At 47.9% G+C, this 24,937-nt stretch overlaps 2 protein-coding genes across 3 annotated transcripts; one reads left to right on the top strand and one right to left on the bottom strand.

Annotated features, from left to right (window-relative positions):
* Window positions 1-1,750: 1,750 nt before the first annotated feature.
* Window positions 1,751-19,489, bottom strand: CCT7 (chaperonin containing TCP1 subunit 7). Of its 2 annotated transcripts, XM_042932698.1 has the most exons (12): window positions 19,353-19,489; window positions 13,912-14,065; window positions 13,178-13,284; window positions 11,114-11,239; window positions 9,786-9,838; window positions 9,261-9,432; window positions 6,240-6,404; window positions 5,207-5,395; window positions 4,232-4,329; window positions 3,718-3,850; window positions 3,055-3,261; window positions 1,751-2,122 (listed from the first exon to the last, which is right to left on the bottom strand). In XM_042932698.1, exons 1-12 carry the CDS (start codon window positions 19,356-19,358, stop codon window positions 1,901-1,903), a joined length of 1,632 nt encoding a protein of 543 aa, XP_042788632.1. In that variant the 5' UTR covers window positions 19,359-19,489; the 3' UTR covers window positions 1,751-1,900. The 2 variants fall into 2 exon arrangements, with proteins under 2 accessions (XP_042788632.1, XP_042788633.1); XM_042932699.1 differs by lacking the exon at window positions 11,114-11,239.
* Window positions 19,490-20,396: 907 nt separating this feature from the next.
* PRADC1 (protease associated domain containing 1) lies at window positions 20,397-24,569 on the top strand. The gene is made up of 5 exons (XM_042932697.1): window positions 20,397-20,661; window positions 22,582-22,682; window positions 23,213-23,322; window positions 23,604-23,771; window positions 24,022-24,569. The coding sequence occupies exons 1-5, from the start codon at window positions 20,595-20,597 to the stop codon at window positions 24,140-24,142; spliced, it is 567 nt and encodes a 188-aa protein (XP_042788631.1). The 5' UTR covers window positions 20,397-20,594; the 3' UTR covers window positions 24,143-24,569.
* The last annotated feature ends 368 nt before the right edge of the window (window positions 24,570-24,937 follow it).

Here is a 24,937-nt window from a genome sequence, read left to right as displayed (position 1 = left end):
GGGGCCTTCCCTGGCCCCACTTCTCTGCCCCACCCAGGCATCACCATCCCAGCACTTTGCTCCACATTATCCACAGATGCCCTGTGCCGAATGTACCTGAGTGTATGTATTTAAAAGGACTCACATGGGCATCAGAGAATTTATGACTTTGTATCCAATAAAAAGGTGGTGAAACTGGAATATCTGCCAGGGAAGTAAATGGTAGGTGGCCGTATTTGTCCATCTGCGTCACCAAGCCTTTCTGCAGCTAAACTGCACTGAGGCAGGAAGTGGTTGGATGACCTGAATGGCATCAACAGAGTGAATAAAAGCATTAGGAAGACCTGTCAGGACTGCAGACGTCGCTGAAAGCCATGCAGGTCACTATCCATCCCTGTCCCAGTTCACTCTTTCAGCGTCTGCATGCAGACAAAAAACCTTGGGGTGTCGTTTCTGATTCAGCTGGGAGACGCCATCTTTAAGGACAACCCCTGCACAAGGACGAAGGAGCAGTGGGCACTGTCCAGTCCTCCTCAATGGCTTGGCCACCTCTGCCGGAAGTTATAGCCAGCCAATAAGGCTTTTAGCCTGGGAGAGACCAAACTGTCCGTCACTGGCCTCGACTACCCCAGTTTGCAAAATGAAGTCGCGCCACTGATTATTACTCAGGTCTTGAAAGATTTAAAGCCAGTAAAAAGACCAGGTGCTTAGGCTTAAATTGTGAGTGGCTCTAGCATCAAACAGGTAGATGAGCATAACTCTGAGCCAGCTACTTTTATGTTCATAACAAAGGTAGAGCAGCTGAGGCTCAGAAAAATTAGTTTACCCAGAGACTATCAAGTTAGAAGGGATGGGGGGGGGGGGGAGGGTTCAAAAAAAGAAAAAAAAAAAAAAAAAAAAAAAAAAGAAGGGAGGTCAGACTCCACAGTCGGGACCTGATCACCACCCCATCCCTGCTTTTGAGTCCATCTAACCAAGAGGGGATCAGACTCAAGAGACTTTCTTTCTAATCACCTCCCAGTTGCAGGCAGCAAAAGCTTCCATGGCTCAAAGTGACATAGTTACTCACCTCTACCTTCAACAGTTACTAACTACAGCTAGCTGCAGGCCAGCTCTGAGGACTAGTATAAACGAGAACGCAGTCAAACCCTGCTGGTTTCTAGTTGATCTGTGGTGGCCACTGCAAACCTCCATTGGTCAGAAGAAAGCAAAAGGAACCCCCAAGACCACTGGTGGTCAAACAGAGAAGACCACGTGGGTGCTCCTTCAGCCACCTCTCCTCAATGGACTTTTAAGATAATCACTACAGAATTTAAAGGGAATGTGGCCTCTTTACACATTCCTCCGAGAGATCTTGAGTAAGAGAGACCAGGACACTGAGCCAAAAAGAATATACAAGTGGAAGGAGCAAGCAAGGTAATAGAATGCATTGACTCAAACCCACAGAAGTCCTTGGAGCACTGCCTGGCAAGGCCAGGGCTAAACAAGATGACGTCAGAAGAAAAGGAAGGGACTCCACATCTCCTAACTACTTCTGGGACTAAGAGAGCGCTCCGAGTGAAACTTCTGGACGGAGGCCCCTCAGGTGGAGCTCTCTGCTGGCAGAGTGGACCCTCTGCCTTAAAAACCAGACGCTGTTGAGGACTCAGTCCGATAGGAGAGAAGAAAACTTTTCCGTCTGTCAGGTGAGTACATACGAAAGTAAAATCCTGAGCTGGAGTCAAGACATTTATCAGTAAAAGTCCGGTGCCCAAATAATTTGCAAAGTGAATTCTAAGTCTTAGCTTTATTTAAATAACCTCAGTGAGAACAGAGTGGGCCAATTACGACCCCTTCCTTGTAATACCAACTAACCAAGACGGGGAGAGTAAGCATACCCTGCAGCCAGCCCGCCGGCCACTCATGAGGGACGGGGTGCCTCTCAGTGGGGGCGGCCCCGGCCCCGGCCCCGGCCCGCAGCTGGGGGAGCGTCCACCGTTGAGCGAGGGTTTTTGATGGTTTCATCTACCGACACGATAAGGCAGGCAGCCTCAGAGGCTGCGGTCAGGGCATTGATGCGCACCATAGCTGGCTCCCACACGAAGGCCTCAAAGTTGTCAGCAATGTCCTCGTTGTTGATGTCCACTCCATACCACATGCCCCCCTGAAAGAGCAGGAGGTAGGGGAGGTTAATAAGGAACTGCTCTCAAGTTTCTTCTTGCAAATCCTCCCAAAGACAAGGTCGTTAGGAAACCTCATACTCTGAACTTGCCAGCATTTCCCTAAGAAAGACGGCATCTGTCTGGCATCACACAAAGAACCTGAAAGTGCAGGTCTTCTCTTCCCACTCGTGCCCCCAACGACCACCCCCTTCAAACCCTAGACATGCTGCTCACACAAGAGCTCTGGGCCCTCCTCTAGGCAACGTGCCGTGTTTTGGGGAGGTCCAGTCCTCAGGTCACCCGAGGACTGTGTATATCACACCACAGTTCTCAAGAGGAACACTTTCCAATCCCTTATCTCGCTGCTTCCACCAGTCCCTACTTCGGATGAGGGAATGGAGATGCAAAGAAGTGAAGGGACTCTCTTAAAATCCTAACAAAGGCAGAAGCAAGGTCACGGAGCGCTGCTGTCACAGTACTGAGCACTTAACAAATATCTCTAAACAAATGTTTGCTAAATACCAAACGAACACATTTAAGTTCTCACAGAGATCACAACTTAAGAGATGGTAGCACCATGGCTGGACTGCCCAGCAGCAGGGCTCTGGCATGTCTCGCCACCACTGGGAAACCCAGTAACGTGCTCAGCGTGTGCTTCCAGGGAGGAGGCTGCAGGGTGCCCCTGGTTCCTTTGATGGCACCACAAGGAGCTATGATTATACTCTTGGTAGAAGCACTGAAGAAACTCTGGAGGCTCCAGTCCTGGCACTGTGGCTTTCCCTCTGCCCTCAGAGGAGACACAGTTGAGTCGGTACTGGGTTTAGTTCCAGCCCTGTCATGGGCCTGAACACTCTATGGAGCTTGAGTAAGCATAGCACACACTCAAAATTTAGCCCCATGCACCCAATCCCTGGACTCAAGGAGACGGACCCACCTGGGCATGCCGAGCTCGCAGCTTGTTGAGGATGTTTGTGGCATCAAAGCCAGCATTGTCACACAGCTGGCGTGGGATAATTTCCAAGGCCTTGGCATATGCCCCAATTAACAGCTGCTGTTTTCCTGGAACGGTCCTTGAGTAATCCCGCAGGTACTTGGAGAGCTCCATCTCAATGGCCCCGCCACCAGCCACCACTGAATCGTTCTGCAGAGACCAGACCCACCTCTTAATGCTAACAGGCCCCTGGCTCAAGGTCCAGCCACAGCGGAGTTGGACCAGCTAGTCAAAAGGTCCTCCCAGTACAGAAAGGGAGTAGTTCCTCATTCCTCCCTCATCCCAAACCCCAGGAAGCCTAAATGTGGCTCTTGTCTAGCACATTCCAACCTCCATCTGGTGGACCTTATGGTTTCTGACCATCTCCAAGGTCACTTTGGACCTCGAGGGCATTGGTGCAATCACTGGGATGGCTAAGGACAGTAGCTCCACTGTTTGTTTACGAGAACAAGTCTTAGCCTTTAAGGCAGCATGACCTATTTTGAGAGACTGAAGCTGTTTGTCTATGATTTGTGAGGCAATCAGGGCTAACAGGCCACCCAGGGAAGAATAAGTTATATATGGTAGAAATCACCACAAAGATCCAGGAAACCCCCAGTCTAGTACCTTGATGGCCCTCCTGACAATCATGATGGCGTCGTGCAGGGACCGCTCTGTCTCCTCCATGAACTGCTCAGCACCACCACGGAGGATGATAGTACAAGTCTTGGCCTTGGGGCAGCCAGTGAAGAAATTATACCTACACCCAGGATCAAATCATACATGTAAACTTCTTTCTGCTGCCAACCTGTTGTGTATGACCTCACCACGTTCGCCCAACACTCAACAGCTGCTCTTTTGTTCCTCACTAGGGTTTCCAATCCTACTCTTGAAGAGTTTTGGGGAAGGTCTGGGGCTGTAACCCTAGGGGAGAAGATACTGTAGAGTCAGACTTTAGACCCAACTTGATCTTCTGCTCTCCTGAAATACTTTATATCTGAGTTCTTTATGTCCCAAAAGGTGAGACCTCAAAAAAGAGCGGCACATGTTGTATACCACACCCAAAAGATGGCAGAAGGCCAGACCCAGGCAGGTCTCATGAGCTCTGCCAGCAGGCAGCCCAGGCCTATGGCTTGCTTACCTCTCGCCCCCAATCTGGGTCTCTTCAAAGACCTGGCAGCGGCCCAGCACATCTGCTGACAGAGCATTCACACTGGTCTGGATGGAGCCTCCACAGGCCTGAGAAGCACAAGAGATCAGATCACCTTCACATGAAGCCAGAAGAGAGCTTCCTGCCACCTAGTCTCAAAAGCCAATTCCCATGCTAGACCCTGCCACGGTGCCCAGGACTCCCTGCACTGGACAACCTCCCATTTACCTCCCTAAAAGAGGAGAAAACAAAACAGAACAAAGACCTACGAAGGACAAGCAGGCCTGGTCAAAAGGAGATGGAGACCTTTTACTTCACCCAACACCCACGCCTCCAAACTAGTGTGCCTTGGGCCCAACAACTAAAGTTAGGATCAGTGCTTTATTTATTTTTTTTTTATTTTTTTTTTTCAACGTTTTTTTTTTTTTTTTTTTTTTTTTATTTTTGGGACAGAGAGAGACAGAGCATGAATGGGGGAGGGGCAGAGAGAGAGGGAGACACAGAATCGGAAACAAGCTCCAGGCTCCGAGCCATCAGCCCAGAGCCTGACGCGGGGCTCGAACTCACAGACCGCGAGATCGTGACCTGGCTGAAGTCGGACGCTTAACCGACTGCGCCACCCAGGCGCCCCAGGATCAGTGCTTTAGACCTAACATATCTTGTGGAGATGCTCAAAAAGAAAAAGGAGAAATGTGGCTGAAAACATCAGTACTTGAACTGATCTAGCTGATCAGAGCATCACTGCTAGGTTCCCTCACCAATCAGATTTCCTGACTTGCTCTGGTTACACCGAGCACATGCACATGGGATTGGAGTGCTTCACGGCAAAAAAAAAAAAAAAAAAAAAAGAAAAGAACAAGGTTTAGACAGGCCTAGTCACAGGCCAACACTCCAGTATACCCGTAGTAAATTAAAACCCCTCCAGGGCCACAAAAGCCAAGAAGCAGTCTGTGAATGTTTAGTTACCATCATTGTCCTCTTCAGATCCTCCTCTGGCACACGGCCAGCACAGAACATGTCCCTGTCGGCAAAGTACTGGGTGGCCACATCCCCGATGGGGAGTTTGGACAAGACGACTTTGGCTCCGGAGTGATGGATCCTCTCTAACTTGTCATAGAGAATGTTCCACTCAGCATCAACAATTGCCTGATAATCCTGAAGAGAGACCCAGAAAAGGATAAGGATGCTTGGGGAGGGGAGGGGCATGAAGGGCAGGGGGGAGATTAGCATATATGGTAGGCTAAAATATACTCCCCAAAATAAAACGTGCTGATGTATTTGGGAATTAAAAAGGGTAAACAAAATAGCCTCTCCTCAGTCCAAGTAACAAGAACCCTACATGAGAAATCAGGAAGCACCTAAAACTTTCAGACACCAAAGTAGAAAGAAACCCCAGGACTGGGAGTTACTCCACAGCTGGTATGCCAAGGTGTGAGAAATAGTTTAGCTTGGCAGAGTTGTAGATTCCTCTAAGATGCTGTACCCATGGAGTTCCCAATAACAAGATCCCTTCCCTCCAGAGGCCACTGTGTTTTGGCGACACATTACCCAACAGCACCTACTTATAGCTGGATGACACTGCTACTCGAGATAGCCTTGGTATTATCAGTGATGGGAGCACACCTGTCCCTACAGTGTGGGACCCAGTATAGGAGGTGAGGGGCCCTCAACTGCCCAGGTAAGAGGAATCAAAACACTGGGCTCAGTGTATGGGTGGAGGGCAGCTGCCAGCCCCTTCCCTGGGGCCAGAGAATATTTCAGTAGGTCTCCCCTATCCAAGTCTCCTCAGGTCCCTATCCAAGTCTCTTTACTCACAGAGAGAAGAGTGAGGAAAGAAGTGGGCCTAGTATTTGGACATCAACATATTCAGGGGGACAAGAGGAGAATGGGGCTCATAAGGAGCCTGAGAAACAGCTGGACCCAAGAGAGCCACAAAGACCCAAGACTTTGGCCCAGAACGCTGACAACTCCATGCCTCTAGCCAGCTGGTAGGGCCTACCTCAACTGTGTGGACTCTGATTTCAGCATTATCTTTCTCAGCTTTCAGCTCAAGCTCAACATTTAAAAGGGCAATCATTGGATTATTGTACTTTTTGGGTTGCATTTCAAACCCAGCGTAAGAGAAAGTCTTCTTGAACGCGACGCCGGCTACTAGCTGGGACTCCTGTTTAAAAAAACAAACAGTTAACAGTTCAGTCACTACTGGCATGAAATGAAATCAAGCTAGTGCTGTGCTAGACTAACATGTGTCCATTTCTGCAAACATGAAAGAGTTAACCACGTCTTTATTTCACTGTTACAACAAAGCCTTTCCACTTTCATAAAAGCTAGGAAAAATACAAAACATATTTTGGTTATCCCTTCAGTATAAAGAAAATCAATCATTCAGCTTACAGGGACTAAGCATGGGAAAGGCCTGTTTGGGCTATTTTCTAAGACTGGCCTTCAAAGCAGGAGCCAAGGGCTAACACTGAATGTATTTACCGACAGTGCCAGGCAAGGAACCAGGCATTTATGAATAAGGCACAGGCCTCTTCAATCCCAACTCACCCCCCAGTCTTCTACTGGACACACCTACACACGCTCCTACTGCACGCGCACACACATACTCCTGTGTACAGCATCCTAGGTCCTTCCTCTTCCCAGGAGATGAAGCCAAAAGATCTTAAGAGTCAGAAATTCCCTGTACAGTTCCCAAGCCACCATTGTGGCTTCCCATGGGTTGGATTTAACAGCAGGGCATACATAGTAAGAAAGCATGTTGCACTTGGGACTGACTTTAGGACTATCTAAAGACCTGGGTTCAAATCTCAGATCTCTTTCTTGCTAAATGACCAAGTCATTTCCCACACGATAAAAAAGGGTATTTCCGTTCAATACCTCTATGTTCTCTGGCCTTCTCACTAGATAAATTAGTTTTATTTATGAGAGAAAGGGAGAGGGAAGGGGGTGGGAGAGACAGCGCACGCGAGCCCATGCGTGAATGAAAGGGGCAGAGTGCAAGAGAATGTTAAAAAGCCTCCATGCTCAGTGCAGAGCCTGACACGGGATTTGATCCGATGACCCTGGGATCATGACCTGACTGAAATCAAGAGTCAGATGTTCTACTGACTGAGCCACCCAGATGCCCCAAATTATTGTTATTTAAAAAAAAAATTTTTTTAATTCATTTTTGAGAAACAGAGAGCGCAAGTGGGAGAGGGGCAGAGAGAGAGAGACAGAGACAGAGACAGAGAGACAGAATCTGAAGCCAGGCTCCAGGCTCTGAGCTGTCAGCACAGAGCCCGATGCAGGGCTTGAACTCATGAACCTCAAGATTATGACCTGAGCCGAAGTCGGATGCTTAACCAACTCAGCCACCCAGGCGCCCCCACCAAATTATTATTTTTGATCCCTAGTTGAGTGAATTGGCCAATCTAATCTCAAGAGTCCAGGGAAATAGGAAGGCCCAGGAGAAGATGGATGACTGCTACCAAAGTAGTGGGTAAAGACAAAGTCAGTAAGCCATGATGGGCCAAGAAAGCACTGGTACCTGGGGCCAAAGACAGGGAAGTAACTCAGATGACCTCCAAATTCCTCATAAGTTTTATTACAGAAAGAGAACCTGAGTCCACTGACATGTGCCATGACAGGAGGAAGGACAACAGAGTGGGAGTGCAACTCAGAAGGGTAAAAGTCAAAGAACAGAAAAGTGAAGGGCCACGCCAGGCTATAATATTTGAAGCAGGTCTCGCCCCATCCAAATCCCTTCAAGCTGGGTCACCAAGATAGAGAAAATTAAGAAGTAGGGCAGGCCAGAGTGGAGAAAGGCCAAAGCAGCATAGAGATACCAACAGGATGCTTCCAGACAGATACTACTGTGTTAAAAAAAGAACAAGTTACAGTTAGGTTGTGCAATGCACTAGCCATGAACCACATGTTGCTATTTAAATTTAAATAAATAAAAATTAAATTAAAAATTTAGTTCTTCAGTTGTATTAACTGCATTTCAAGTGCTTGGTAGCCACACATGGCCAGTGGCTGCCATAAAATGGACAGCACAGACATGTAACAGTTCTACCGTGACAGGAAGTTCCATTGGACAGCAATGAATTAAAAGCCCCACATGCTGATATGGATCAAATTCTAAAATAAGTTGTTAGTGGCGCCTGGGTGGCTCTGTCAGCTGAGTGTCCAATATTGGCTAAGGTCATGATCTCATGGTTCACGAGTTTGAGCCCCATGTGGGCTCTGTGCTGTCAGCTCAGAGCCTGGAGCCTGTTTCAGATTTTGTGTGTGTCTCTCTCTCTGGCCCTCCACTGCTTATCCTCTGTCTTAAATAAACATTAAAAAAATTAAGTTGTTAAACGGACAAAAGTTGAGTTATAGGACACTATGTATTATAAATAAGCACTTGTGTTTAGGAAAGCAGTATTTACATATGTATTTACAGATGCATAAAACAATTCTGGAGGCACCTGCTCTCTCTCTCACACACACACACACACACACACACACACACACACACACACACACACACTCACACACTCACTCACTCACTTATTAGTGGTTGTATCTGGGGCAGGAGTGGTGAATGGGACGTTTACTTTTTTCCTTTAGGATTCTTTTTACGTTTAGAACTATGTATCATCTATCCAAAATAAATGAATAAAAGAAGGGAGAGCTTGGGCATGTCACTTGGAGAATGGACTGAGAAGTACTTCTCAGGCTTATTAACTGAGAGGGTCATAGGTAATTTATTAGATGGAGCTAGTCCCATCCCCTCCCACATTACACTAAGATTCTAACAATCAACTAGTTCGATCTGCTGTTCTGCTGACAAGTAAATATAGGTCCACAGAAATTACAAAATATATCTACAGTCACAGCCCGCAGTGACAGTATGGGGAATACAACTCCAGTCTGACTTCTAGCTCAACACGCATTCTATTCCTGTAACATGTGTTCATCTCCTGTACCAACCTATGTGAAGGGTCAATATGAAAGCAGAAGCCTCCCAGGGAGGCTGTAGCAGGCTTACCTCTAGGGCACCACCCTGCACCTTTTTGATTCCAATCATTTTAAGCTGCAACAGATCATCGAGCATCATCACCGCATCCACCACCATCTTAGCGAAGAAGGCTTTCTGCTGGGAAATCAGCTTGGAGCTCAGAGCGGTCATGGCACACTTCTCCAGCAGCTTCCTCTGCTCCCTGGGACACAAGGATAGGTGGGGCTTGTGTCAGGTCTGGAAAGCCCCTTGTCTGAGTCTATTGCAATGTGTAGGGGGCTTCTGTTCTAGCCTCTAAACTCAGCCCACATCAACTTCATCTTGTACAATCTTTAGGGCAAATTATCATTGACAGGTGGTGACTGCAGTCAAAGACCTCGTATGTGACAGCTTTAAAATTACAGTCTACAGCCTCTTTTGTGCTGTGAGCTGGGGCACAGCCAAGGGTCTAGCAAGAGCCAAATAGCCCCAGGCCCATATAGGGTGGCAACACGCTTCTACATCCAATTTGGCCACAAAAAGTCAAGACTCTGACAAAGCCCACTGCAAACTTACACTTTGTCTTCCTTCTTCACCGTCACAGCAATCTCTTTGATCTTGTTAACTGCCTGCCAAGAACAGAAGCCGAGTGAGTCCCTGGTGCCAAAGGCAAACTGGAGAGGTGGGTCCCAGTCTCTCTTGCCACTCTCCAATCTGTTTACTCCCAAATTGTAAGCATTTCCACTCTGCAGCTGAAACACACTTCTGAGTCTTGGTGCTGCCCGGAAACACACAGCTCTATGGTATAGAAAACTCCCAGTGACAAATATACAGTAGGTATAGTTCTGAAGAATCATCAGGGTATTTCCAAGACTTAATTCTGAATATGCAAGGAACACTAAAACAGATGAGTGGAAACAAGCTAGGACACTTGATTGGGCCAAACCTTCTGGCTTAAGAAAAACACTCATCGGGGCGCCTGGGTGGCTCGGTCGGTTAAGTATCCGACTTCGGCTCAGGTCATGATCTCGCGGTCCGTGAGTTCGAGCCCCGTGTCGGGCTCTGTGCTGACAGCTCAGAGCCTGGAGCCTGTTTCAGATTCTGTGTCTCCCTCTCTCTGACCCTCCCCCGTTCATGCTCTGTCTCTCTCTGTCTCAAAAATAAAATTAAAAAACGTTAAAAAAAAAAATTAAAAAAAAAAAAAAAGAAAAAGAAAAACACTCATGACAACTGCTAGCACTTTATATATTATTAGACACGTTACGTATGGCATACATATCTGTATGTTAAACTTAGTATCTTTTCTTTTTTTTAACGTTTTATTTATTTTTGAGACAGGGAGAGACAGAGCATGAACAGGGGACGGTCAGAGAGAGGGAGACAGAATCTGAAACAGGCTCCAGGCTCTGAGCTGTCAGCACAGAGCCCGACGCGGGGCTCGAACTCACAGACCGCGAGATCATGACCTGAGCCGAAGTCGTCCGCCCAACCGACTGAGCCACCCAGGTGCCCCAAACTTAGTATCTTTTCAAAAGCACTTCTCATATGTGATCTCATGTTACCACCCTGAACCAGAGATATTTAAGGGAGAAAGTAAAGAAAGCCTAGAGGGACCGACTTGCCTAAGATCACACAATGAAGGTCAAAGGTCAATAAAAGCAGGGTCTCAAGATACGTGTCATGAGGAACTTTAAACAAAAAACCTCTCACTTACTGAGTCAGTCAGGAAACCTGAGGCTTAAAGAGATTAAGGAAATATCTAGTCAAATAGCTACTGGATGGCAGAACAGAGATTCATAGGGAGAATTGAGAAAATGTCCAGGGAACCCTGTTACCTCTCTCTATACTCCGCTAAAGGTATTATCCTGAGAAACACAAGGCTAAGGTAGCCAGTATTCCCATACCAACTGGGTGGCAGTGCGGAAAGCTCGGATGATGATCTGTGGGTGCAAACCTTCCTCCACATAGGGTTTCACCTGCTTCAGAAACTCTGCAGCCAGCAGGGTCACTGAGGTGGTGCCGTCACCGACCTGGAAGAGGATGACAGGAAATTCACACTTCTCACAGTGAGGAATAAGGCCTGAGACTCCATTTTTAGGCAACCTACCCATTTAAACTAGGGACTGTTTAAATGGGTGTGAAATGTTTTTTCTGGAAGCGTAGGTGATTGCAATGAGTACAAGGAAGGTGACGATAGTTAGGTATCCATCCCATCAAATGGCTCTGGGCTACAAAATGAATTCCTCAGCCAGGCCCATTCTCCAAAGAGGGCTGATTTTGCAAAGTTCTTCAGGATATGAAATCATATACACAGACTAACCAACAATTTATTTATTACATACAGGCACTATGATGATTAAGACAATCCCAGTCATGCTTATAATACGATACTTATGTGTCTGGTAACAAGAGGCATGAGACAAATATTCTTCAAGGAGCACAAAGTACTATAGGAGTTTACATAAAGATAATTTACAGCCAAATCCTACTAAAACAAACCTTCCAGGACCAGCCAAAGTCCTTTATATTTTAAATACTGTTTGGAATTGACAGATCACTAGTCTGCTAACCTTTCTAATGTAGTAATATTCCACAATGGGATCTAAACCCTTTATTTATTTATTTAAGCATTTTATTTATTTCTGAGAAAGGGAGACAGAATGCGAACTGGGGAGAGGCAGAGAGAGAGAGGCACAGAATCCAAAGGAGGCTTCAGGCTCCGAGCTGTTAGCATAGAGCCGGATGCGGGGCTCGAACTCACAAACCGTGAGATCAGGACCTGAGCCAGAGTCCGACACTTAACCGACTAAACCAATCAGGCGCCCCTCTAAACCCTATTTTTAATGAGGGAGAAGAAGAACTAAAACTAGTTTACCTCTGATTTGGCAGAAATTTATGTTCAGCTCACTTATGTCCACTGTGTAATGTGAGGGACTCTCAAAGGGGGTTAAAAGTGTTACTGCGGTAAAGGGTATAAGCTGCCAAATTCCTGGCCAGAAAGGTTTTAGTCAGTAACAGGTCAAATTCAGACTCTTCCCACTTTAATTTCATATAAGCCATACTGTTTTGTAGGCTACTGGGTCCTAATACACCTTTTTATATAACTTCAGAACCTATCTATAATACTATAAAATGCAAATCTGTTTCTGTCAACATTTAGTATCAAGACTCCAGTGTTAGAAATGTTTTAAAAGATAGACTGGTCAATGCCACAGTATTGTACACTTAAAAATGGCTAAAGTGAGGGACGCCTGGGTGGCTCAGAAGATTAAGCAGCCGACTCTTGATCTCAGCTCAGGTCTTGGTATCAGGGTTGTGAGTTCAAGCCCTGCATTGGGTTCCATGCTGGATGTGAAGCCTACTAAAAAAAAAACAAAACAAAAAAACCTGAAGTGGTAAATTTTGTTATCTATATTTTACCAATATTAAAAAAAAAAAAAAAAGATAAACTGGAAACCTTAAAGTTTCCAGCCCCATCTTAAATGGTGACTAACACATGAGAGCTTAAACTATTTACCAGGTAACTGAAAGGAGCCTGGTTCTAAGATCTCAGCTACATGTAGTAAAAGAGTATGAATTAAAAAAAAATTTTTTTTAACATTTATTTATTTTTGAGAGACAGAGTATGAGCAGGGGAGGGGCAGAGAGAGAGGGAGACACAGAACTCAAAGCAGGCTACAGACCCCGACTGTCAGCACAGAGCCCAACGTGGGGCCCAAACTCACAAACCGCGAGATCGTGATCTGAGCCAAAGTCGGATGCTTAACCAACTGAGCCACCCAGGCGCCCCAAGAGTATGAATTTAGAAGATTAACTTCATCTAAATACTTTACAATTTATAAGCACGTACTACTTATGACATCATAACTTTAGATATATAATCAAAAAACTTTTAAGACAGAAGAGCAAAGGAGCAAGCAGGCATGTGTTTCAACCTTCACTTAAACACATATGCTTGATCTTCCCACCTCAGCATCTTGGGACTTGGCAATGTCCACTAACGTCTTTGCTGCAGGATGGACAACATCAAGGAGTTTCAGAATTGTGGCCCCATCATTAGAAATCGTTGCTTTGCCTTAAAAGGAACAAACACAAAGTAAAAATTTAAAGACCTTTTCTCCAGTTGGACTTGGAGCCCAAGCACACTTTACTGGGATGGGACAGAGGAGATCATGGCATAAATAAACTGATCTTTTTATAGATTTAGCTCTGTGCACAAAGGGCCACCTAAAATCACAAACTTCTGAAGACCATGAGCTCCCGATTTTCTCTGAACAGCATTTAGCATACATTGGACTGGATGTAGAAAATACTAAATGGGAATGAGAAACCATTTAGATATTCTTAACATAGCTGATGCCTACTATTGTCTCACGTCAGTTAATATACTAAAACACGAGGGGGAATTCTGTCTTGGTAATATGATACAATGGGAATGACCAAAGTTAACTTAGATAGTTCTCTTTCATGTTTCCAGGCTGCATCTCTCTATGAGGCAACATGTTCCTGAGCCCAACTTCTTCCATATATCCCTGTAGGGTTCAGCATTCAGGACAATGTATGAAATGGAACCATCTCCTAGCAAGCAATCCTTCAGAGACCTTAAAAGCAGTAGAATTTCTGATACCAACTTCTGCTAGCCCCAGCACTCCCCAGGAGTCTCCTCTTCTGCACACTGGCCTGAGGAACCCTGCAGACTTACCTCGGCCGTCTACGATCAGCTTGTCCATGCCACGAGGGCCCAGGGTGGTTCTTACAGCTTCTGCAATCACCTGGCAGGCACTGATGTTACTTACAAGCTGGGGGATGCCTTGGGAGCTATCAGTCCCCTCTTTCAACAGGATAACTGGTGTGGGCTACAGAAGAAAGCAATTGACTGCTTTTAATAATCATCTACTACAATGAAATTCAAGGAGGGAGGGGAAAAGAAAAATGTTTTCATCTCTCTCATAACAGAAATACCTGGAGACCTTTTGTTATTTTTTTATTTGACAGAGAAAGCACATGCGCGCACAAGTGCAGGAGCAGGCTCCACGCTCAGCACAGAGCTTGACTCAGGATTTGATCCCACAGCCTTGGGACCATGACCTGAGCCGAAATCGAGAGTCGGACGCTCAACCAACTGAGCCACCCAGGCACCCCTCTGGAGGCCTTTAAAACCATATTCCCACTGTCCACCACATAGATTTCTTAACCAGCCTCTACATCCAGAGATACTGCCAGGACTACAACATACCCTACAGGCGTGCTAGAAAATGGTCATGGCAAGCACGATTTGGTCTAAAAGAACAAATCAAATACTGTGTTCTCCAGCGCTCGGCTGGACGAGCACAGCCTTTTCAACTTCTGACACTATTCCCTGTGTTGAAGAATTAGGTCAGAGCACAGGAGGAAGAAGCCCAGTGTTCACCCTCTGGCAAAGCAACCACTTATCTGCATTACAGCTTAATCCTAGGGAAGTTGATGGGGCACTGATGCAAAACACGAGGCGCCAGCAGCTTCAGGTGGTGTCCTGGAGATGCCCAGGCAGGCAGCTTTACCACGACGCTCAGCTGGAGAGCAGGGAAGCAGCATGTTGTCCCGCCTCACAAAACAAGTCTAATTCATACAGCAGTGTTTCCATTCTCATGCTGGTACCACAGAGCTTCCTTGTGACCAATCTCCAACCAAATGTCCCACAGAAGTTTTTCTCTATTCTGCATGCCAGTCTTTTTTTGTTTTGTTTATTTTTGAGACAGAGAGAGACAGAACATGAACGGGGGGAGGGTCAGAGAGAGGGAGGGAGACACAGAATCTGAAACAGGCTCCAGGCTCTGAGCTGTCAGCACAGAGCCCGACGCGGGGCTTGAACTCACGAACTGCAAGATCACGACCTGCGCCGAAGTCGGACGCCTAACCGACTGAGCCACCCAGGCGCCCCTGCATGCCAGTCTTGAGAACAATCACTATCCCCAAAGGGGCTTAATTGGCAGACCTGCAGAAACTCTGGGAAGACAGGGATACCCGCGTAAAGGCCTGCTTAGCTACCTCTGCTCCAGTGACCATTAGCACTGACAGTAATTCCTCAGCTTAGCAAACTAGAGTCTGTATCAAAACCTGTGCCTTCAGAGATGAGCTCATAAACCAGACTCAGTCTTCCCTGTGTTTGTGACTAATTTTGTATGCGTGAAACAAAACAGTAAAGATAAAAACTGTTTTAAAACTTGTTATGCTATGTGTGTGCTATTAGGCTGCAAGTTAAAATTTACTTCTTACCACAAATTGCCATAACAAGTTTGAAAGCCACTGCCCAGGCCCACCCCTGTGGGTGCTTCAGGTATCTGAGCAGGAAAGGAAAGCACAAGGTTGTGTCAACTCAACAATAAGAAGTCAGGGATTCACACACCAGAAAGTCTAGTGACCCATGAGGCTGACTCCATATTCACTGGCCAATTCCTGAAAAAGTTCAACTCCTCTGGCTAGTGTAGCAGGAGGGCAGTGGGTAGACAGAAGACTGGAAAAGGGCTGAAGAGGCAGGTGAGAACCAGATGGCATACTCAATTGTAGATCATGGTAAGGAGTGTAGATTTTATTCCTACAAAAGGAAGGCCTGGAAAACCTTTTAGCAGAGGAATGGCATGTTCTTTTTTTAATGTTAATTTTGAGACAGAAAAGAAAGCGGAAGCACATGCGCCTGAGTGAGCAGGGTAGGGGCAGAGAAAGAGAGAGAGAGATTCCCAAGCAGGCTCAGCTCTGTTAGCGAAGAGCCCCTGTGCTGATGCGGGGATTCACCTCACATACAGAGAGATCATGACCTGAGCCAAAACCAAGAATAGGACACTTAACCAACCAAGCCACCCAAGGCGCCCCACGAATGGCATGTTCTGATTTACATTTATCTACATAAAACACAAAGAGAGAGAAAGCAGGAGGCAAGATGTAATATGTAAGTGCATAAAAGGGGGCTGGAAAGATGTGCATCGAATGCTAATGAGTAAGAGTGGAGGTAAAGAGGGTTCTGACACTTTGTATTATATGTTTTGTTTTAATTTTTTTCTAATGAACAAACTTTTTTTTTTTTAAGAAACGCCTGAGACAGGATGCCTAGGTGGCTTGGTTGGTTAAGTGTCCAACTCTAGATTTTGGCTCACTCAGGTCATGATCTCACAGTTTGTGAGATAAAGCCCCACATCAGGCTCCACTCTGACAGCACAGAGCCTGCCTGCTTGGGATTCTCTCTCTCTGCCCCTCCCCTGCTAACAGGCACGTTCTCTCTCTCAAAATACTAAACTTAAAAAAAAACCAAAACAAAACAAACAAACAAAAAAAAACAATAAACAACTTTAGTAAGAATGCCTGTCAGATAACCCCTAAATCTGGGGTCAGGCATGGGCTGGAGGTAAAATTCCTTCCCTTTCACCAGTGTCCCAGGTCTGGAGGCAAGAAATGGCTTTTTTGGCCAAACTTCTTTCAAGCCTCTTCCACCTTTTGTAAGGAAAAAGGTGTCCCCACCTTCTCCTAGTCCTGCTAAATTATGCCTCATGGCAGCCCCCAAGCTTCCTTGCTTCATCCTTGCCCCAGATAGTCTTACATTTCAAAACAAAAACTAACTTGGATCTCAAGTTCATCTTATTGCCTTCAACAAATTTTCACCTCTCCAACAGGCTAACATCAATGCATGTAAAGATTTTTTTCTCAACACCCCCCCCAAACTGTACCCCTATTTACAAGAGCTACCCTGGCACCTTCTGCCAAAACCACTTTCTTGGGGCACCTGGCTGGCTTGGTTGGTAGAGCATGTGACTCTTGATCTCGAGGTCATGAGTTTGAGCCCCATGTTGGCTGTAGAGTTTACTTACTTAAAAAAAAAAAAAAAAAAAAAAAAAAAAAAATATATATATATATATATATATATATATATCTACACACACACACACACACACGTATGTATACACGTATATATACATATGTGTGTGTACATACATATGCGTGTGTATGTATATGTACACACACATATATATATAAAGACATTAAAAAAAAAAAAGTTTCTCATCAACAGGCAAGTGATTCACCAGAGCCCCAATTCTTCTAACATATTTTCTCAACAGCAGCCAATAGGGGCACCCCGAACAGAGGATCCCATAATTCCCTCTTTGCTTCCTCTTGGCGTAATTTTTACATCACCATCAATCTTAAAGCATGACCTTCCCAAAGGTAAGGACTGTAGGAATCTCAATTTGTGGAGCGCCTAGATTTGGCCACATAGAAAGCAATATACAGCAGCTTATGGTGTTAAAAATTCAACTTTACATATACTTGCACATGTTTCATTCAAACCATGAACTAAGATAGCACCAGCTTCTAATTTTTGGAAAAGCACTGGCAGTGTGGTGACACCAAATCCACAGAGAGTTCTTAAATACAAAGCAAGGAGCAGCTGCCCACAGTCCCTTTGTTCCCTATGCTTTGTAGGCCCTACAGAAGTCTCACATTCCAAAAGGAGAAATATAAACAGCTAATACCACAAGGAAAAAGAGCAGGGGTCAGTTCAGGAAAAACCCAAGTGTGGTGGAGCATCCCAGTAAAGGGTTTTATCACCAGACTGAAGAACCTTGGTTCTGATCCTCAGTTCTTTCAATGCCAACCAAAACTCTTACGGTAGCCTTGTCAGCAGGATAGATTACAGGGAGGAAAGGAAGCAAACCACTACCTAGCAGAATAGCTAACATTTGCCAATTGCTTATTGATGCTGGGCACTTCATATGTATTAGCTCAATGAATCCCTTCTAACACACCGAAGGCCACAAATTTAACATGCTCAAAGTCACACACATGGTAGGTGGCCCAGCTTAAGTTACAAAACTAGGCATTCAGTGCGGCTCCAGAGCCCTTACTCTCAAGGGCTCTGCTGACTCTGCACAGAAGATGAAGCCGACTTCAAAAAAGGTAATGCTGAAGAGGGACTGAAAAAGGGCAGTACTGGAGGTATAAAGGGGAGAAACTACAGATAAATCCTAGGTTCCTTCTCTCTGTGGGTACAACTGGATTCACAGGGCATTCCCTAACAGAACACTTCATATGTATCAGCTTGACATCTACCAGGACAGGAAAAAGCAGCAGAAGCCCAGAAAAGAACAGAGAACTTCCTCTGACTGATAGAAATGAGTTAATTGCCAAGTGCACTACAGGGAGCAGTAAGTATCCCAGTCATCGTTTTGCCTCAAACACCTTCTTAAACGCTGGCCGTGTTCAACAGCAACTCAAGAGATAGCAGGAGGCTTGGGAATCCATGGAAGTTATCCACAACTGAGATGGCACAAAAAAATGATGCAGAAGTGGGGCGGGGGGGGGGGGGGCCTGCAGGATTCATCAAGACCCCCAACTCAAGAAAACGAAACCCAGAGTTAGATGGCCAACTAAGAAAAGCCTAGCCCGATGCCAAATCCGGAAGGGCAAGAGAGGGTTGGAGTCAGAGCCCGGGTCCTTCCACCTCTGATGTGCTGTCCCCATCTGCCCTCTCCATTCTCCCGGCTGAGGAGCTGCACCCGCAACAACCAGCTGGGTACGGTATATTCAGCAGGCGCTCAATAGGCGTTTACTTAAGCAATGAACGAGTGTTAAAGTACAAACCAAGTCTGTTTCCATTTATGTGGCAGCAGGCGGGCTGACCGACCGGCAAGCAACCCTAGTTGAGCCCTTCCGCTCAGCCCAACACAAGGTCCCCACGCTGCCTCTGCCCTGTCCTAGGAAGCACACGTTTTTACATCCTACATTTCCCCAGGTACCAGTGCTTCCCAGTCGGCCCGCCGACCGCGTATGCACGCTCAAGTCGGGACTCATTTAACACAGGTTACAATTGCGGGGGGCTCCAAAAACCGGTCCCCTCAGCCGGCTTGCGGCCCCGAAGCAGCTTGGGACTTGTAGTCCCCAGTCGGCCACACCAGAACCTTCCCTCCAGCCCCACGAAGTCCTCGCCCAGGGCCCATGCTCCGTGCTCCGGCCGAAACAGGCCGCGGAGAGCCGGGGTCGCCCACAGACAAGGGGTGGGGGCAAAGACAGAGTTAGTAGGCAGCGGAGGGCTCTATGGAACTGACCCCGGCCGGGCGGTGCCACCCAGGGGCCAGATGGCAGCGGATGGCGACAGATAGGCGAAACGCCACTCACCATCATTTTGGAAGCTCGTTTAGTGGCCCGCTACACCCTCTCTCTTCTCCGCGTCGGGGCCGCCCAGCAACCCCACAATCCCCCGCGCCAGAGAAATCCCCAGAAGCTTCGCCGAGCCGTTGGCTCGGGAGAGGAAGGGGACGGGCCACTTCCGCTACTCTATGGTTTGCTACCACAGAGTCAGTACGGCTAGAAAGGCCAGAGGCTGGGCCTCGGGGGGAGAGGCGTTGGTTACCGAAGGGTCGCAGGATTGTGGTTATGCATTTCTCTTTGAGTATGTAGACTCCTTGCTCGGCTCGCATTACCCACTAAACCCTCATTCCTTCCCCCACCTCCGAAAGCCAGACCAAGGAACACAGTAAGCACATTTATTGAACGCTATGGGCCAGGCTTATGGTAAATAAGCAAATAAGCACCTGGTGAGAGATCTCATAAGCCCTTCCAATCCTATGATGTTGGTACTGTTATGTCTATTTTTTAGATGAAGGAACTGAAGCTGAGAAGTTATGAAAGGTGTCCACGGTTACAGTTGTACACTAAATGGTAGAGAAGCAGGCGTGGGCACCAGGCACCTGGCCCCAAATCCCGTTTTCTGGCTCTTCACTGACCAGAGCCTCCTCGAGGGTGGGGATCATCAAGCCGCGACCCCAGCGCGCAAGCGCTGGTGGAACTTGTCAGAGGACGAGCGGAGGGGAGGTCGCGGAAGACCACCTGGGCGCTAGACGAATGCCTTCCCAAGGAGGGAGGTGAGGAGGAGGAAAGCACAGCTGGGAGACGCAAATCGTCATCTTGCGAGGCGGCCGCAGGGAGGATCCAGCCAAGACCGCAAAGCTGACGGCCACGACTTTCCTGGGCTGAAGTGAGTCCAGCGGGGCGCCCACCTCCAGTGCTCTTTCCTCCCCGCCCGCCCGCCAGCCCGCGCAATCCTGCAGTCGAATCCAAACTAAGAAACGCTGGGGAGCGGGTTGGGAGGGGTGGCAGTTGCTGTTAAGAGTTTAGACCAATCAGTCCTAGGCCCCACTTCTCTCGACCAATAGGAAGTGGGCTAAGGCGCAGAGGCGGAAAGTGTAGCTACAGGAACAGGCATCAGAGCCAATCAGCCGTCGGCCTCGTTCCTGTCCGCCAACCAGCGGCAAGAGCGGGTCTGGGGGCGGGAGGCCGGAGCAGCTGTCAGGCTGAAGTCCAGCGAGCTAGCACGGTGGGGCGGCTGGAAGAAGCGCGGCGCCGGGCCGGGCCCTGGAGATGGTCCCCGGCGCCGCGGGCTGGTGTTGTCTCGTGCTCTGGCTCCCCGCATACGTCGCGGCCCACGGTGAGCGGCAACGGGCGGGGCTGCGGGGCGGGGCTGGCCGTCTAGCTTGCTCGCGTCTCGGGCCGGGAGTCACGGGTCACCTTGGGACCCCGCGAGTTCGAGGCAGGGCAGGTCTAGGGACGGGCGACTGGAGTGGTGGGTGCTGGCCCCCAGGGACGTGAGCAGGGCGCGGCCTGAGGCTGGGTTCTGAGTCCTCAGCTCCCCACGTCGAAGCAAGACTCCTCTCCACGCCCCCAGTAGTGCCGGCCCAGATGGCTGAAGGGGCGACCAGGAGAAGGAACAAGGGACAGTTAGAGATATTCCAAGCTGGAGATAGTATGTGAGCCCTCACATACATATACAGGAACACACATTCTTACACGTGGGCCCCCACGTACAAGCACACACGTACACACACAACCTGTTTGCACCTAAAGGAGCACATAACTATATACACCCATACACTACGTGAGCACATACATATACCACACTTGATTTACACAGATCAGCAGATGCAAAGGCCAGGCAAGATGTGTGTGGTAAGGAGGAGGGGTTTAGTGTTAAAGAAGGCTCATTGGAAATATATCTGTATCTCATGGGAAGTCCCCACCCTCAGGATGAAAGGCTGTAAAGCCCAATGCCAAGCCAATGGAACTCTATCTGGTCTCTGTGATTTGGGCAGTAGAGGACAGCTAAAGCCACAGTCAGTCCTAACCCCCTGACACACAGTAGTGGGTTCATAGTTTGTTGACTATTTGACCAGCTTCCACACTTCCACATTCCTCTATCTCTCTGGGCTAAGGCAACCAAGGATTCAAGTCCAGGCAACACATCAAACTTTAGTGCTGTAGAGAGGATCCCACACCCCAGAAAAATCTGGTTGTTCTGGAAATTCTCTCCCTCAGTGCGACTGAGCTGAAAATAGTTGTTCACTCCTTCAACAACCTTTATTGAGCACCCACATATCCTAGCCACTGTTACATAATGTGGATACAGCATTGAACTAAGCTACAAAACTGTGGGTTTTGCCTTAGTGGAAGAGACAGACATTAAACAATTCTGAATAGTGTATAATTACAAATTATGTTGAAAGTGTCAATGGAGAAAAAGTACATTTTGAATGGGCATAGGGAAAGGGCAGTGATAGGGCAGAGGGGTTTCTCTAGAAAGTGACATTTAAGCTATGCCCTAACCAAAGAGCAGAAGTGAGCCAGGTGAAGAGGTAGAGCTGGGTTGGGGGCAAGGGTAGGAAGGCTCCAGATAGAGGGAACAGTTGCAAGAAGACGCAGAGGTGAAGAAATTGAAAGGAGGCCAGAAAGGAGTAGATAAGGTTGTAGTAGTAGCCAAGGGCAGATGGAACAGGACCCTGCAAAGGGTAGTCGTTGAAGGGTACTGAAGCCATAAGAGTGGTGACTTGATCATATTTGCTTTAAGATATTTCAAGAAGACCCCTGGCTGTTGTTTGGGGAATGGATGGTAGAGAGCAAGAATGGAGGCAGATAAACCAATTAAGAAGCTGGACCAGTCAGGACAAGAAATGATAGTGGCTGGACTAAGAGGATGGCAATGGGACCAGAATCAACTTTTAAGTTTTAGTACAAATTGTTTTATACCTAGGCTACCACATCGCCACCTTGAAACTCTCAGGTCCACTTCAGAACAAAGAGGGATAGATCCTCGGAACACAAGAGCTCTCACTCTTCCTGGCTCATCAGTGCAGCAGCAGCAGCTGTTATCTCTGGGGTTACTAACACTATCTGCATCAGTTCTATCCTCCCCAGGACAGAGATCATCTATCTCACCCACCTGGAGGACTCACTTGGCTGAAGCTGGGTCCCTGAGCCCAGATTATAGCCAGCCCAGTTGTACACAAGTGTTCCATGACCTGAACCTGAACCAGCTTGTTCCCTGGAAGTTTCTTACCTGTACTCTATCTTTCAGGCTTACGCATCCATGATTATTTGTACTTCCAAGTGCTGAGTCCTGGAGACATTCGATACATCTTCACGGCCACACCTGCCAAGGACTTTGGTGGTATCTTTGTAAGTTCAGGGAGACCCTTTTGTCTCTGCTCCTGTCTCCACCCCACTAAGTCAAGGTGACCGTCTCATCCCTTCAACCAATACCTGACTGCTAGGACAGGGAAGGGTGCACAATCCAGGCCTGCCCTCCAGGGGCTGCTGTGCAGGAGGGAAGGGCTTCCAGCTAGCTATTCCCCGGGGTGTAACACAGACTTGGGCACCAGACAGGGAGAAGCTGTCTTCTCTGGGGACATGAAATAGTGAAAAACCAAGGGCTCTGCTAGCTGTCTCTGCACTATGTGGCTTACGGCAAATTACTTCCCGTTTCTGGATCCTACCAACTCCCCTACATATCTCATGAAAAGGCACCGTGGAGTAGGACAACTAGATAAGCCTTTGTGAGAATTTAGTAAAAATACTTCAGTGCCCAGCACACAGAAACCACTCCATGTTTCCTTCAACTTTGTGAGGAACCGATAGAATGGGATGGTCAGCCTGGTCCTACAACAGGCATGTCTCCTCACGCTCTGACCTGTCTAAATGTCTTTCAGCACACAAGGTATGAGCAGATTCATCTTGTCCCTGCGGAACCTTCAGAGGCCTGTGGAGAACTCAGTAACGGTTTCTTCATCCAGGACCAGATCGCTCTGGTGGAGAGAGGGTAAGGAGCGGACAGACACAGGCACAAGAGGAGGCCAGGTGTAGGTTAGATTCTGAGATCAGTGTTGGGAGTGGTGCTTTGAAATAGCGGTTCTTAAATAATTCATGTTTTTAATGGTCTTTAAGAGATGTCTTAAGATTACCCATGCCTTTTGGCCATTTACGTATGAGCCTTTACAAAAAATTCTCCACGGTCCTTCTCTCATCCTTCCGGTGTGACAGTCTGGAGGAGGGGTAGCTAGGACCCTGCCTTTCCTTTGGTCTCATCACCACCTCTTCCAGGGGCTGCTCCTTCCTCTCCAAGACACGGGTGGTGCAGGAGCACGGCGGGCGGGCAGTGATCATCTCTGACAACGCGGTTGACAATGACAGCTTCTATGTGGAGATGATCCAGGACAGTACCCAGCGCACAGCTGACATCCCTGCCCTCTTCCTGCTCGGCCGAGATGGGTGAGGGCTCCTTGTCTCTGGCTGTGTCAGCACCAGGCTGGGTGCCATGACTTGGGGAGGTCAAGGGCAATCACCAGTCCCTTCCCACAAGCCTCTGTTGGAGGGCCGAGTCCTTGGGCCAAAAATGTTGGAGGGCCCCAGTTGAAGGGCCAAGTCCTTGGGCTCTGGAACTCCCAGAGTGATGGGGACAATGGGGCATGATGGGGTGCTGAGAAAGTGACCATCGCCACCTTTCTTCATGCCCTCCCAGCTACATGATCCGCCGTTCCCTGGAACAGCATGGGCTGCCATGGGCCATCATTTCCATCCCAGTCAATGTCACCAGCATCCCCACCTTTGAGCTGCTGCAACCGCCCTGGACCTTCTGGTAGAAGAGTTGGTCCCACACACCAGCCATAAACAACTCTGGGCTGGGAAGGGGAAATCCAGGAATTCTGCTATTTGGGATTTGGGGATAGCATTTGAGGACAGGTGGAGCCGGGTAGGGGAAAAAGGCTTTGGCCTTGGCTATGCTAAGAAAAGCTGTGTCACTGGCCTTCCCTTCCTCGGGGTCCCCAAATGTCTCATGCTATGGGAATAGACAAGAGCCAGGCCCCAGAGCTTCTGGACTAGAATCTGGAACACAGGGGCTAAGGGTAGGTGGCCTGAGAGCCATCTGTGACCTGTCACATCCCACCTGGCTCTTGCCTCCCCTTCCCAGGGTCTCTTCAGTGTACTTCACAGCAGCTGCTGGAGTGGTGTTTGAGGAATTAATAAACCCTCACTGACTTTTTAGCAATAAAGCCTCTCATCAGGGTTGCAACTGTGTCCTAGAATAAGAGCATACAGGGGTGGGAGGGGCCTTCACTCTCTCATCTGGTCCCATGCCCCTGCTTTGAAGGGAGGAAACTGAGGCTCACAGAGGGTAAATGACTCACTCAAGGTCCTTTAGAACCAGTGCTTAGGCTGCTAATCTTGGATCCCAGCACACTCTACCTCCTGCTCAAGAACTCAGGAAGCTGTAGTTCAGTTCCCTGAGAAGACTCCTCTGATAGCCTGGTCCTGGGGACCCACTCTGGACCTCAGAGGAGGTCCTTGCTCTTGGCGTTTAGAAACCTTTGCACAGCATTGTAGATGTGACCAGGGAGGAGCCTGCTGGGGGCTGCAGCTCCCATCTCCTGCCATTG

The sequence above is a fragment of the Panthera leo genome, chromosome A3 (assembly GCF_018350215.1).
Source record: "Panthera leo isolate Ple1 chromosome A3, P.leo_Ple1_pat1.1, whole genome shotgun sequence".
NCBI classification, from domain to species: Eukaryota; Metazoa; Chordata; class Mammalia; order Carnivora; family Felidae; genus Panthera; species Panthera leo.
This window is presented reverse-complemented; position numbering and strand designations above follow the sequence as displayed.

Bases quoted from the DNA above. Each gene is read 5' to 3' on its own strand.
- CCT7 (XM_042932698.1), bottom strand. The intron at 13,285-13,911 runs GTAAGTCTGCAG...GTTCCTTTTAAG, and splicing joins GCTGATCGTAGACGGCCGAG to GCAAAGCAACGATTTCTAAT. The intron at 9,839-11,113 runs GTATGGGAATAC...TGTTCTTGGCAG, and splicing joins TCCGCACTGCCACCCAGTTG to GCAGTTAACAAGATCAAAGA.
- PRADC1 (XM_042932697.1), top strand. From the start codon at position 20,595: ATGGTCCCCGGCGCCGCGGGCTGGTGTTGTCTCGTGCTCTGGCTCCCC. The intron at 23,323-23,603 runs GTAAGGAGCGGA...CACCTCTTCCAG, and splicing joins ATCGCTCTGGTGGAGAGAGG to GGGCTGCTCCTTCCTCTCCA. The intron at 23,772-24,021 runs GTGAGGGCTCCT...ATGCCCTCCCAG, and splicing joins TTCCTGCTCGGCCGAGATGG to CTACATGATCCGCCGTTCCC.